The following is a 14,564-nucleotide window of genomic DNA, read 5'->3' on the forward strand; positions in this document are numbered from 1 at the left end:
CTTCCCAGTTGTATCTAAAGATGAGTCATGTGACTAGTAAGTATGCAGCCTAGATTTAAACCTAGATTGGTCACTATTGCTGTTTTAAGCATTGTCCTAGAAAAGTATGAAGGAGGGATTATAATGGCTTTGGTGCCAGCTACCATAAAGTTACAGCAGTTTGTTCCTCATCACTTGATTTAGTGATCACAAGAGGTTGCCTTTAAATAATGGAGCCACATATCACAACTGTGTTTTCCCCAGAAATGCTGTGCAGCTAATTAAACAATTTAGAGAGGTTGTGCCAAAGTATTGGCTGCTATAGCAATGCAATATATATCTAGGGACTGGTTATTTCCTGAAACATTCAGCTTTTTGTGTGGTTCCAGCCCTCCATGTCAAAATATGAGCCTCAGAGAGTAGCATGAGCATCACCTGGGATTTGTTAGAAATGTAGACTCTTGATGGTCGTGATGGTGCACACCTGTAATCTCAGCTGTTTGGGAAGCTGAAGCAGCAGGATCATCAGTGTAAGCCCAGCCTGGGAAATTCAGTGAGACTCTCCCAGTGAGATCTCCCAGTGAAAAGACGTAGGATGTAACTTATTAGTGTTAGAATGCCCTTGAATTTGACTCCCCATACTGAAAAAAGAAGAAAAAAAGCAAAATCTTAGCCCTGTCTATACTTCCTGAATCAGAATCTATATTTTAACAAGATTGTCAGGTAATTAGTATCATTAAAACTTGAGAAGCCCTTCCTAAAGTAGTTACGAAGAAAAACTGACTTGGCAACTGAAGGTGACCCAGTAATAACAGAAGTAGCTAAGTTGGGCACAGTGGCACACACCTATAATCCTAGTTACTGGGGAGGCCGAGGTGGGAGGATCACAAATTCAAGGTAGCCTAAGCAATTTAGAGGTCCCTGGTTAGAAAAACACGAAGAAGAAAGGAAGGGAAAAAGAATGAGAGAAAGGAAGGAAGGAAAGAAAAAAAAAAACTAGCTAAGTAGAACCAAAAATGTAGAGATGGCAGCATATTCTGTGATTGGAAGAGTCTGATTAGCTTATTGACAGCAAGCAGAAGAAAATAGTTATAAATGATAGTTAATGATGGGGTGGGGGGAACAGAGCCTGATGATAGGAAGGTTTGCCTATCAAGTGTTTTATCTCTGATCTTCACTGTCAACCCAGGCTTTACATTTTAAGTTTATAAACACTTTTGAGAAATGGGAAAGGGAGCCATCTATAAAGCAAGAAAGTACTGAACTGTTTAGCTTTGCTGGGGTAAGGAAAGTTGTCTGAAGGGTCATTTACTTGGGCTTCATTGTAGGAGTTTTTATTTTTCTTTCTTCTAGTACTAGAGCCTTGAGCTGCATCCCCAGCCAGTTTTATATTTCGGGTGAGGGTCTTGCTGAGTTGTTAAGTTCCCCAGACTGGGCTCAAGTTTTTGATCTTCCTTTCTCAGTCTTCCAGAGTACTGGGATCACAGGTGTGTACCACCACACCTGACTCCATTGCACGACGTTTTGAAGGCAGAGAATTTCCAGAAGAAAAGTTCTGCACTGTAACAGCTGTTGGAGAATTCCAAAATGAGTCCTGTTTAAGTGATACAAGGGTTTTTAATGTATGTATCTTCTCAGAAGATATAGGCTGATAGATATTTCAGCACTATAAGATGGATGCAGTGTTTGTGTCCAGTCCTAGCTATTCATGTAAGTGAAGCAAGATAAATGCTTGAGCTGAGGAGTTTGAGGCCAGTCTGGGCAATATAGCCAGGCTAAATTTTTAAGAAAAACAAAATAAAACAAAACACCATAAGTTGATTTTTTTTTTTTTTTGGTGACATAGAAGGCAGATGAATATGTAGAACAACAATGAAAGTTCTGCAAAACTTTAATGTGTTATGAAACTTTAAAAATTCTAAGTTGGTTGTGGTAGCACCTGCCTATAATCCTAGTATTCTGGGAGACTGAGGCAAAAGGATTGCAAGTTGGAGCCCAGCCTGAGCAATTTAGCAGATTAGCAAGACCTTCTATCAAAATAAAAAAGGGCTGGGAATATAGCTCAGTGTTTCTGGGTTCCATTCCCAGTTGCAAAAAAAGAGAAAAAAATTCTAACTAAACTTCATTAGAATTAAATACTATGGATATTTTGTTTGAAAACATTGATTGGGATTTTATATTTGGTTCAAAATAGTCATTTCTTTTATTATAGGAATTACAAAGTTGTAAGTGTAATATACTTTGCATTGATAAAAGCATAGAATGGAATCTTGCAGGGCATGTAAGTCAACTTTTCCTCTGTGGTACTTTCATATTGTATATCTACCAAGTAAGTAGTCATCTGATTATATGTTTACAATGTAGTATCTTTTGAAATAAAATCACAAGTGAAATTTTCACAATTATAGCATTGAAAAGTCATAGAAAGAACTTGACATTTGTGGTGAAATTTGAGGTGCCATGGATGTGGTTCACTTTCTACCATTTTTCATTAAGGTAATGATTTCTCTCACTGGGCCTTGCTATGGCAAACACGTCCCAGAGAAATTCTGTAAATCTTTTAAGTGTAGTAGGAAAAAGATGCTTTGTTGTTAGTGTAGACACAAACTGACTCCTGGAATATCAGTTATGCTGAAACTGAGAAGATAAGGATAGACTTTTGCCTCTCTGGATCATTACTGCAGATGGCTGTATTCTACTTATCTGTATCCCTTGGGGGAGGAAAGTAAGACAACCCTGGGGGTTCACAGGAAGTTACCCAAAGAACATTTTACTACCTGTTCCCTTCTTTTTTTTGCCATTTTTAGAGTCTTGTGACCCTTTGAAATGAATCAGTCTTTAATAAATGAATCATGGAGAGATTGGGTGTTAATTTGCCATCTGACTCAATAACCAGGCCTTTTATAACACTTATGTGTAAAAGTTACTTTGAGATCAAATGTTAGGATTTGGTTCCACTGTGCACAGTCATATAAACAGTCCTCAGGGTTCCGTGGCAGAGCACTTGTCTAGTGTGTCCAAGACCTTAAACACAATCCCCAGTACCACAAACAACAAATGAACAAACAATAAACAAACATGTAAATAATTCTTAAAATAGACATTGTTTGCATGGAGTATTTTAGTGATTTTAAATATATTATCTTCTCCTTCTCATGCTGTATCCTGCAATGTTTAATTACAGGGGTCATCTGCTGATTGGATTCAGTGGAGAGAACCAACCAGAACATCTGATGGCCCGAGCTCACTCTATGAGGCAGCTTTATGTCTCTTTGAAGAGGTATGTAATCATGGATTTTGCATTAAGTATTACTTCATCTTTAAATACTATAGCATGTACTTATCCATTAAAAACATGTATTTGGAGAAGGAACTAAAAGTACAATCCAAAAGAAAGGCTCCAAAAGAAGGTGGCATGAGTGATTGCCTCTAGAGAGTTGGATTCTAAGTTGTTTGGGCCAGGGGTGGGAAAGAAATATTTTCATTGTATGTTTTTTGAATATTGAATCATGTACTGGTAAATTTAATTGAGAAACTTATTTATTATTATTTTGTCTTTTTGAGACAAGGTGTTGCTGTGCAGTTCAGGCTGGCTGTGAGCTCATTTTGTAACCCAGGCTGGTCTCCAACTTGAAATGATCCTCCTGTCTCAGCCTCCCCAAGTGTTGGGATTACAGGCATGTGCCACCACACCTGGCAAAATTTTTTATTATTAAAGCAGATACAGAAGGACATACACATGTATGACTCAAGGGATTATTAAATAAACACCTTTTTAATCTGTACTCAAATAAACAAATAGAATTTTCCTGGCCATGGCAGAAGCCTTTCACGTCCTTGTCATAACTTCTTTCCTCCTTCCCTGAACATAATCACTAACATGGCTTTTAGACTAACAACTTCCTTGTGGTTCTTTGTAGTTGTGTTGCTCAGGTATGCCTCCCTAGATACTAGTTCATTCTTGCCCATTAAAAAATAGAAAAGTTTTCAATCTCTGAATCGATACATCCTTTTTTTCCTTCACTGTATATGTGCAGTAACTCACTTAGACTGTAGATTTTCCTAGTCTGTATTTTGCTGATTGACTACTCTTGAATCAGTTCAGTGTCTTTGTCTTTTGAGTTGCCTGCAGGTTGGCATCTGGATCCAGAGGCTCAGTCAGTCTCAGGTTTGATTATTTGGTAAGATACATACATGGTATTGTGTTTTTTCATCTGGTTTCATCTGATTACCTCTCTTTGTGGTGCTTAACAACTAGATCTAATTGATTTGTGGTTAGTTGTTATGGTGTTTTAATTCTATTATTTTTTTCATTTATTAGTAAGAATGTTTTTATAAAGAGATGCTTTCCATATCAACTGTTTGATTACTCTGCTATAGCTCATGCAGGAAAGGCAGAAAAGATGCTTGACTCTCCCTACTTACTTGTATTTTCAATTTATTATTACTGTTACTATTATTATTATTATTATTTGATACTGGGAATCGAATTCAGGACCTTGTACTAAGCAGGCAGTTGCTATGCCACTGAGCTAAATCCTTAGCCTTTATTTTCAATTTAATGAACTGACCCTTTATCATCCTTTTAAGCTTGATTAAAAACTTGATTAAAAAATATATTTTAAACTTGTAGACTTAAACTTGAGTGTTGAATTATTTGTGGTCAGTGTTGCTTTATTTAGGCCTGTTGTCTTGTCTTGTCAGGGTGGTAATATCTTCAAAATTTTTCTAAATTCTTTTGACATAAGGCTGCTAACTCTTCAAGAACTTCTTTGCTTTTTGATACAGCATATTATTCTTGGTGCACCATGTACATTTCTTGCCCTGGGTATAAACTTGATATTTCTTCAAAAAGGCTGTGGTTTTGTTATTGAGAATTGTTAATTTCAATACCATGATGAGGGTGCTAGAGATGCTTACTGCTAGTGAGTTGATCTTAATTTTTTAGGCTTTTCTAATAAACAGAGCTAGGAAATTGTGGTGTGTTGTGGGATGTATGCCTGTGTGGTATATTTAAAGCCAAAATACCTCTGATTTAGCCTTTTTTGTATTACATTTACATCTTTTTTCCTTCTAACTAAAATTGCTGATTTTAAAGGATATAGGGATGATAGATTTAGAGTATCTTATAATTACTGATTTGTTTTAATCACATTATGCACACAAATGCACACATAAACATACACACAGCTGTCCTAAAATAATAATAATTACAAATATTACTTTTTGGTGATTACTGAAAATTAACTTTGTAATGTTCTGCTTTATTGCAGTTGTACTTAGAATATGTAGTCATTACATACTCTGTATTATGTACTTTTAAGCCCTCATTTAGTATTAGTTCTGTAAGTATATATGTAATGCTTACTTCTGGTCTCTGTAATCTTTTTGGTTGTTTGAAGCCCATTTTGTAGTAGATTTTAAAAAAACTCAGAGGAATGATAGTCTCGTAGTTTTTGTATATTGATAATTGCTATGCTGTTTACTACAAAAAGTTCGGGAAATAAATTCTCTGATTCGCCTTTCTTCCCCCACTTTCTCCCTTTGTCCTTCCTGCCCTCTGTGCCTTTTTCTTTCTCTCTCACCCTTTGTCCCCTTCTCTCCTTTGTATGTCTGTCATTCTGTCTTTTCCCTTTCTCCAGGGAAAAGTACTGGAGAGCCTTTTCCCTTTCTCTCCAAGTACTGGAGTTTTGAATCTAGGGCCTTTGCATTGGAGTTTGAATCTAGAGCCTTTGCACTGAGTTTGAATCTAGGGCCTTTGCATTGGAGTTTGAATCTAGAGCCTTTGCACTGAGTTAGAATCTAGGGCCTTTGCACTGAGTAACATCCCCAGCCTTTTTTTTTTTTTTTTTTTTTGTCCCCAGAGTCTTGCTGAGTTGCCCAGGCTGTGATCAAATTTATGATCCTCTTGACTCACCTTTCAAGAGTGCTGGGAAAATAGGCTTATGCCACTACTCCTGGCTTTACATTTTTTTTTCTCTGTATGTTGTGTTAACCCAATTTCTTTTAGCATGATGAGTTGCTGTCTTAAGACCAAGTCCAAAGATAATCTTTCTTTTCTGTGAGTCACATGCTTGTTTTGCTGAGAAGTCTTTTGCAGAACATTTTTTTCTTGTAAAGATCAGTAATTTTACTAGAATCCATCTTGATATTACTTGTTCTGGATATGGTCCTAGAGTCATGAGAAGTCAATATGTAGTTTCAAATATTTTTAATTTCAGAAAAATGTCTTTAAATTATATTTTCTAGTATTAGTTTCTTTGTATGTTTCTTTCCAATTATTTGTAGGTTAGATCTTTGCCTAACAGTGTCATTTATTCTTAAACTTTTAAATATCTTGTTTTTTAATTTCCAAAAATACCTTCTTTTTCATCTTTTGTTCCTTATAATACATTGTCTATTGTATTATTTACTTCTGTAGTTTTGCTAGTTTAGTCTTTGTTTTGGAAATATTTTTTATTTCTACTTCTTTATTAAATATGTCACTTCATTTTTTAGCATTGCCAATTCAAATTTGTGTTTTTCTGTTAAATTTCATTTTCGTAACCCCTTTAACCCGTTGTTCTGTTTCTTTTTTTGGTACTTGGGATCCAACTCACGACCTGGTGCCTGCCAGCTTGCCAGGCAGGTGCTTATGCTGCCGAGCTAAATCCTCAACCCTCTTTAACCTGTTTTGAAATAAGTTAATTGTTTTGTTTTGTAGACATTTTTCTTGTGGTGTGTTTTGGATGTTACTATGCTCCTTTTCCTTTGCTTTTTAAATAACAACAGGATTTGACCTCAGTCAGCACTTTAGTGTTGGTCATTATGTGAAATTACTTTTCCTAAACTTTTAAAATAGGTTAGGATTCATTACATCTTTTCTAACTCTATAGACCCCTGCCCTCATGTTATTTTTGCACGATTTTGAGAAACAATGGTGTCTTCCCAGCTTGTTCTCCTTCCCTGCTTTTACCTTCATTCTCTCCATCATTCCTTGCACTTCCAGGAGTTTCTCATCAGTGTGGGGCTCTCTTCTAGAAACAAGTCCTGAAGCTGGTTAATTTTCAAGAGTTCACAGGAGCTAGATGATTATTTTTAAAAAACATTTTAAGCTCTGTGAGTAGTTTCTTCTCAGTGTTGTGGAGAGCAGAAGTATGAGAAGGCTGCGTTTTTTCTTGTTTATAAACCGTATTACAGTAATCTGTCTTTCAATGAATAGTTTTAACCATCGTGGCCCCACCATCTTTTTGTCACCAGCAAAATTTCCTATCTTTTCTTGGGGATGAGGTGTTTTCACTTACATATTATTTATTGTGTTCTTAGAACTGTCTTCATGTTCACTGGAAAATGCTTGTCCAACTTGTTGTTTTGCATTCTATTTAAAGGTTCTCACTAAAATTATTCTATCTTTGCCCACTTAATGTGCACGCAAACTAATATAGTGTCTGATTTCAAAGATTCTTCTTATATTGTCTTGCTCAGTTAGGCAAAAACAAAATTAAAAAAAAAAACTGAACCAAATAGCGTCTTCAAAATAGCTCTGGTCACACTGAAGGTCTTTATTGTATTGAGTGCATACAAGTCAGTAAAAAATCCATTAACCACTAATAAATAAGTTTACTTACTATAATGTGGTAAACAAATAGATGGCAAAATTGTGGCCCTACTGATAATAAGGACATGTGAGATTAGTGGCCTCTCCCTTTTTTTCCCTGAAGTTGGCAAACAAAACCCCCAAAGCCTAAAAAAACAGAACACTTTCAAAAGCACAATACACATCAATGGTGTGGGTGCTGTAGTGACATTGGTACTCTCCCAAAGACCCGTTCCTGTGCTTTTGATGAGAAATTTAGATTAAAAGCAAAACAGAACAAAACAAAACATTGTGACTAGCAGAAGATTTTACCATTGTATTCAACACAAACGGTAAGTAAGCCATGCCTTTTATTTTGTATATGAGTTTGTGTGTGTGAGTGTGTATGTGTTCAATTGCTCTGGACTCGCATGTTTTGAGGATGGCCTTTCTTTGGAACATTGCTGGTAGCAATGTTATAAACATTTTGGGGAATAGTTTGCTATAGTACGTTTCAAGAATTACAAGATTGTAGGATTATTGTCCTTTTTTTTTTTTTTTTTTTTTTGGTCTTTTTCCTTTCTATCGGTACCGGGGATCGAACCCACGACTGCCTGCTTGCAAGGCAGGTGCTTATGCCACTGAGCTAAATCCCCAGCCTCTATTGTCCTTTTTTGATATACCACTTTTTAGATTCTCTACTAAGGAAGTTATAAAAAATATAGTAACAGTTATATTCTTAAAAATGGCCTATAAAATAATGAAACAATTTAAATCTTATTAAAGGTAAATGGTTAAATAAATTATGATTTTTGTACTGAATATTTTTCAGTTGTAAATATTATGCAGACAGTAAATTTTGCATGAGCTTTTGTAATGTTTGTCACATTTGTATAACCATAGTAATGACTGTGTTAGTATGTATATAAAAAAATTCCAGAATGACACATAAAAAAGATAACATTTACTATATTAGGGTGATGAGATTATCAATGGTGGTTTTCTCTGTGTTTTTTAAACTTTATTTTTTTATAATGCTGTTGTATTCAGTAATAAAATTTTTTTATAATGCTGTTGTATTCAGTAATAAAATGCTGTTGTATTCAGTAATAAAATTCCTTTTCCATTTTGTATTCTTACATGAATATCTTTTAGTGATTTATTCTGTGCAAGTACATATTCTAGTTATCTGTATTTAATACTAAATATGTAAGACTAGATGTGTTATTCTTAGGTTGAGCAGTTGAAAGTGGAAGAAAGGTAACAGTAATTTTAGAAAATATGCATAAAATGCCTAAACTAAAAATGTTTTGTTTTTTCCTACTTTAAACTTTATAGGTTTGTAGAATGGCTTCTGATTACTCAAGAACATGTGCTAGCCCAGATAGCATTCAGACTGGAGATGCTCCCATTGTCTCTGAAACCTGTGAGGTTTATGTTTGGGGAAGTAACAGCAGTCATCTGTTGGTAGAAGGCACACAGGAAAAAATACTGCAATCCAAACTAGCTCCCAGTTTCTCTGATGTCCAGATGGTAAGTTCCCTGCATACTTTACAAATGGCTTTACACTTGTTTTCTGTTAAGAGTATCTTTTAAATGAATGAAAATTCTTGATTGTTTCTTGTTTATGTTGTGTTAATGCCATACTGCATCAGTTTTTCATTTTAGTAGAAAAATGCCTTTTTGATCTCCCAAACACTTCACACTGTTTCCAAGGTTCAGAAACTAAATTGAGATTTGGATTCTTAGAAAGACTTTTGAATTGAATAGACTTTACCATTATATTCAACACACTTGGCAAATAAGACTAAAGAAAGGCTAAAGACCTTAATTTTCCTTTTTCTAGATAGGCATTTCATTTTCTTATTATGATTACTTTTTTTTTTAACATTTGTAGCTCAAGCAAGAACTTCTATTTTATTATTTTAATTGAAATGTATTTTTTTTCTGAATGAGTTTAGAGTATGTTCTGTATGGTTCTTCCATAGTTTCCCTAAGGAATTTATAAGAAAATTTTATTTCTTTTCCTTCTCGAACTATAAAATGAGACTAAAACATTTTACTTTGTTGTTTCATTTAATCATGAGTTGGTAGATGTTTTAGTTACTTGTTTTTTTGAGTAAAATACCTGACACCCCAAATTAAAAAAGAAGAGGTTTAGTTCAGCTCCATTTGTAGACCTTTCACTCTGTAGTTGGCTGGCTTCAATGCAGGGTGGCACTGCAGAGGGACAGCATAGAGGAGAAACAGTCTGTAGGAAGCAGAAGGCAACAAAGCAGCGGAGCGGGGAAGAGGCAGCTGCAGAGGTCGAGGCAGCTTCTTTCTGTCTCATTATATTCCCTCCAGGCTCCTGCCTTTGGGGGATGCCACTCACACTTGGTGGGGTGCCCTTCATCCCAGCATTACATTTTTAATTCCAGCACCATACACCCTAATGTAGCCACCATAGAAACGCTCCACCTATGAGTACATGAGGCTTTGTGGAGACATGAAGGATAAATTGGAAGGATAATATAAATGTGAATTTGAGCTCAAAGATGAAGTTAACATGAAAATACTGTTAGTATTTCTCTACTTATTCATTTTTTATGTATATTCATGCCATATTCCGCTAAGCCTAACCCTAACTGTTGAACTTCTTTGCTAACACTTATTTTAAATATTATACCTTGATACCCACAGAAGCATTTTATATTGTCATTGTGTTCATTTGTAGATTGAAGCTGGACAGTATTGCACTTTCGTTATTTCTACAGATGGTTCGGTCAGAGCTTGCGGTAAAGGCCGCTATGGGAGACTGGGCCTTGGAGATCTCCAATATAATCAGTCTACTTTATAAAAGTTAACCTTTGAGCCTCACAGGTCCATTAAAAAGGTTTCGTCTTCTAAAGGCTCTGATGGTCACACTTTAGCTTTTATGACAGAAGGAGAAGTCTTCAGCTGGGGAGATGGTGACTATGGGAAACTAGGACATGGAAATAGTTCAACCCAGAAACACCCCAAGCTTATTCAGGGGCCTCTTCAGGGAAAGGTACGTGCGTTGTTTTTAGATTAAATTATTAGATAACAGTGGTATTGTAATTGATAGTATCTTTTAGATTTTGATGTATTTCTGAAGTTGCCCCTCATCCCTTACCCTTTGACTTAAAATTTTCTGTATCTGCTTTATAGTTTACAGAACACTTTCATATACAGTATTCAATTTTAATTCTTTATGAATGCTTTTAAAGTTTTTCTTCTCTTTCTTTGAGATGAGGTCTTGTGCTATTGCCTGCTGGCCTTGAACTCTGGAGTTCAAGTGCTCCTCTTGCTTTAGCCTCCTGTGCATTTCAACTCTTAAGTGCACATCATTGCTCTTGGCTCAGTCTTAGTTTGTGTATTATTATAAGAATTAATTTTCATGTGAGGTATTTTTCCCCCATTTTACTGATTAGGAAACTGGGAATCATTCATTCAACTACTATTTATTTGTTTCCAAGTGTAGTGCAGTGTTTTTAGGCATTAGAAAAATGCTGTGTTCTCAGACAGCTTTAGTCTTCAGGATAATTTCAGGTCTGGGGATTTAGCTCAGTGGCACAAGCACCTGCATGGCAAGTGCGAGGTTGTGAGTTTGATCCAACAGTACCCCCCCCCAATCAGTTATAAAGAAAAAATTGAATAGTGCAATAGAAAATAACTTAGACTAAGCATTATATGAGGGATCAGGATTTTCTTGGGAAAGGTTGCATTTTAATAGACCTGGATGAAGAAGTATTTAGAATGGTTAAGTAATTGCCTAGAGTCTCACAGAAATAATTGATACCACAAGAAACTGAACCTAAATCGTATATAAAGAAAGCAGGTGAACATATATGCATTCTTTCTATAAGTGTTTTGCATTTTTTCTATAAATGCTTGGTTACATAAAAATCTTTGTGAAATCTAGCCAGATGTGGTGGCACGTATCTGTAATTCCAGGACTCTGAGAGACTAAGGAAGGAAGATCACAAGTTTGATCTCAGCCTGGGCAGCTGGGGCTACCCTGCTTCAAGGGGGAAAAAATGTTGGGTGTGGGGCCTTAAGGATATAGGTCAGTGGAAAATCCCTGGATTCAGTGCTCAGTACAGAGGGGGAAAACCTCCACAACTTTGGAAAGTCTAAATGTTAACTTTATACCAGTATTACTAGTGGCACACTTTTCCTTCATAAGAGATTTTCTGATCTGGTTGGCTAGCAAATGAATTTTACTCTCTCATAATTTGCATTATTTTAACTTCTATAGCAACCTCAAGGCAAAGGGCCTAGGAATATTGCACTCTGAAAGCATCAGAGGATACTTAATGACTTGTTGAATGTTAGGTTCTATGGAGCTTCAGATAAATTATTTGAAATTGTATTTTCTTGGTCTAATACTTCCTTAATTTCATTAGTTATATTCCTTTGAATGCCTCATTTTTATAGTGTAAATATTTCCAATTAAAAACAATAGTGTGGACTTCCGGGAGAACATGGCGGACAGATAGCAGCAGCTATGGAGGCTCTCTGAAAGAACCAGCTTGGAATTCAGGAATGGTGCGGAGTAAGGAGTCGTGAGCAGGTGGAGATATGCCCTGCTGACCCAAGAACGAACTGGGCTGAGTGCAATCCTGGTGCTATAACAGGAACAGAAAAGCCTCAGTGTGGAAGCTGGAGCCCGTAGCATTGGAAGCCTCGATTTGGGTTTCCCGCCGCGCAGCGGCTGCATCTACATCGGCTTAGCAGGGAGAGAGATGCGCGGAAGCTCTGAGAACGGGAATCGGCGAACGGAGTTGAAAACAGGACGGGCGGGGAGCTGTGCATTGACTTGCGGTGAGGTGAGTGAGAGAAACTGATACTCTTCCCACGGTTTGGGAGACTCCAACATAGGACATTCTGGGACTGGGCAGACTTGCGGGAGCAGGGCACTGCGGCGACTTCAGCCACGTATCCCCCTCTCAAGCGGGATTGGTGAGAAGTGACTAGCCCACGTGACGCTGCTGGCTGAGACCCAGTGGGCTAGCACAACCCAGATCCCAGAGCCTGAGGGTGACCTGGAGGGGCGGGCCCCATATATGCTGCCTGGTCTGCAACTTCTTGGTGTGCTGCGGTGGGCGGGAACACCTAGCCGGGCGCAATTCAATTAGACTGTGGCTGACAGGAAAGGAAGCTGGGCCTCCTATATACGCTTGCATATATAAGGAACAAAGAATATGGGAAGAGGGAGCAACAAGAAAGGCCCTTCAGCCCCCAATCCTGAGAAACAGGCAATAGCGGACACCACACCAATAGACATAAAGCGCCATCTAGAGAGCCTCATAGATCAGTTCAGGAATGAAGTTATTAATGACCTGAAGCTAGAAATAAGCAGAATAGTTAGAGAAATGCTAAGCACCACCCCCCCCCCAAAAAAAAAAACAGATGGTGGAATGGAAGATCAGAAAAAGAGGGGAGAATTGTTTGATGGAGAAAATAGAGAAAGCATAGAATACATGAAGCAGGTTCAAAGGGATTACCAGGAAACTAAAAACTCTATCGAAAACTGGCATAACAGCTTGAAAGAAACTAAGGACAGACTGTTTGAACTGGAGGGCAGATTTGTAATATGGGAGAATGAAATGAAAAACTTCTTAAAAGTAACAAAGAAACAAACAGCAATAATACAAAGACTAGAAGATGATAAGAGGATTCATAACTTAAGAATTAAGAACATAAAAGAAGAAGTAGGGACACAACTGAACTACAAAAGCTACTCACAGAAATAATCCAGGAGAATTTTCCTAATTTAGCAAAAGGTAAAGATACTCAGTTGTATGAAGCATACAGGACCCCAGCCATCTGCAACCCAAACAGAGCAACACCCAGGCATATAATAATTAAAATTCCAGAAATTCAGTATAAGAACAGAATATTAAAAGCTGTCAGAGACAAGAAACAGACCACTTACAAGGGAACACCCATCAGAATTACAGCAGATTTCTCTGCACAAACCATCAAATCACGAAGAGCGTGGGGGGAAATAATTCAAGCTTTGAAAGATAATAATCTCCAGCCAAGATTGATATATCCTGCACAACTATCTCTGGAAATTGATGGAAAAACAAGGTGCTTCCAGGATAAAGAGGAACTAGGGGAATATGCAACCACCAATTCAACTCTACAGAGAATACTACAGGATATTCTAAAAAAGAAAAATACAAAGAATCTAGAAATAGTGGCAGAGAGGCCACAATGAATGGAGCAGAAAACAAAATGAAGACAAACTGACAACTAATGACAGAAAAAGAGCTCAACAGAAATGAAGCAGAGAAGATTGGATGATAGGAACAGCTATTTTGGAGAAAGTGATGTCTTAATAGGTAATACTGATTTAGTATCATCTTGTTTTGAAGTCTCATCAAGCTTTTGTTCTTCTGTCTCCATTGGTCTAAACAGGTTGTATCTTATTGGATTTTATTATGTATGATAGTATAAGCAAAAACTTTTAAAGACAAAGAGATTATACAGAAACCATTGTTCGTTTTCTGTTGGTTGATTCTAAATACCCTGTAATGCTGTCATTCTCTTAAATGATTTTACATTGTTTTGATATATTTGATGCTACAGTATACGAAGTTATACTCAAAGATTTCAAGGAAAGAGACAATATGGTAACTACTTTTATGTCAGGATTATCTTGTGGTGAAACACTGTTCTGCTTAAATGGTTATGTTTTGATCTGCGCTGTTTTGCTGTTATGCCCTCTTTTATCTCAATCTCCACTTCATTATTTACTTTTTTATTTTTATCCTTTTAATTAAGGGAAAAATAAATAAAAACAGGATATATTATAGTAACCCACTTTGACTTTCCATTATCTTGATTTAAAGCCCTGTATTACTCTCACCATCTTGTTTTTGACTGATGTCCCCCTATTCTGTTTTGCTTGATAGTACCAGGTTCGAAAGTTTAAGCAACAGCTGTGAAGATAGTGAGATTCATTATAACGCCCATTCTTGTTGACTATTATCTACTTTTGAAGACCTATAATGTCTCC

General features: G+C 36.7%; 1 protein-coding gene across 4 annotated transcripts in view; it reads left to right on the forward strand.

Annotated features, from left to right (window-relative positions):
- The window catches only part of LOC101787534 (probable E3 ubiquitin-protein ligase HERC1), a 19,788-nt gene extending 6,007 nt beyond the window's left edge, over positions 1 to 13,781 (forward strand). Inside the window, exons 3-7 of one of the 4 annotated variants that reach the window (XM_063235106.1) lie at positions 1,443 to 1,601; positions 3,164 to 3,259; positions 8,873 to 9,067; positions 10,251 to 10,565; positions 11,975 to 13,781. In XM_063235106.1, the coding sequence (XP_063091176.1) occupies positions 1,443 to 1,601; positions 3,164 to 3,259; positions 8,873 to 9,067; positions 10,251 to 10,373 (573 nt within the window). In that variant the 3' untranslated portion in view covers positions 10,374 to 10,565; positions 11,975 to 13,781. The remainder of the gene's footprint in view (positions 1 to 1,442; positions 1,602 to 3,163; positions 3,260 to 8,872; positions 9,068 to 10,250; positions 10,566 to 11,974) is intronic. The other 3 variants (XM_063235105.1, XR_010042778.1, XR_010042779.1) reach the window with 3 other exon arrangements.
- The last annotated feature ends 783 nt before the right edge of the window (positions 13,782 to 14,564 follow it).

This window comes from Cavia porcellus, unplaced genomic scaffold, assembly GCF_034190915.1.
Source record: "Cavia porcellus strain 051 isolate PalLab524CR breed Dunkin Hartley unplaced genomic scaffold, mCavPor4.1 scaffold_24, whole genome shotgun sequence".
Lineage (NCBI taxonomy): Eukaryota > Metazoa > Chordata > Mammalia > Rodentia > Caviidae > Cavia > Cavia porcellus.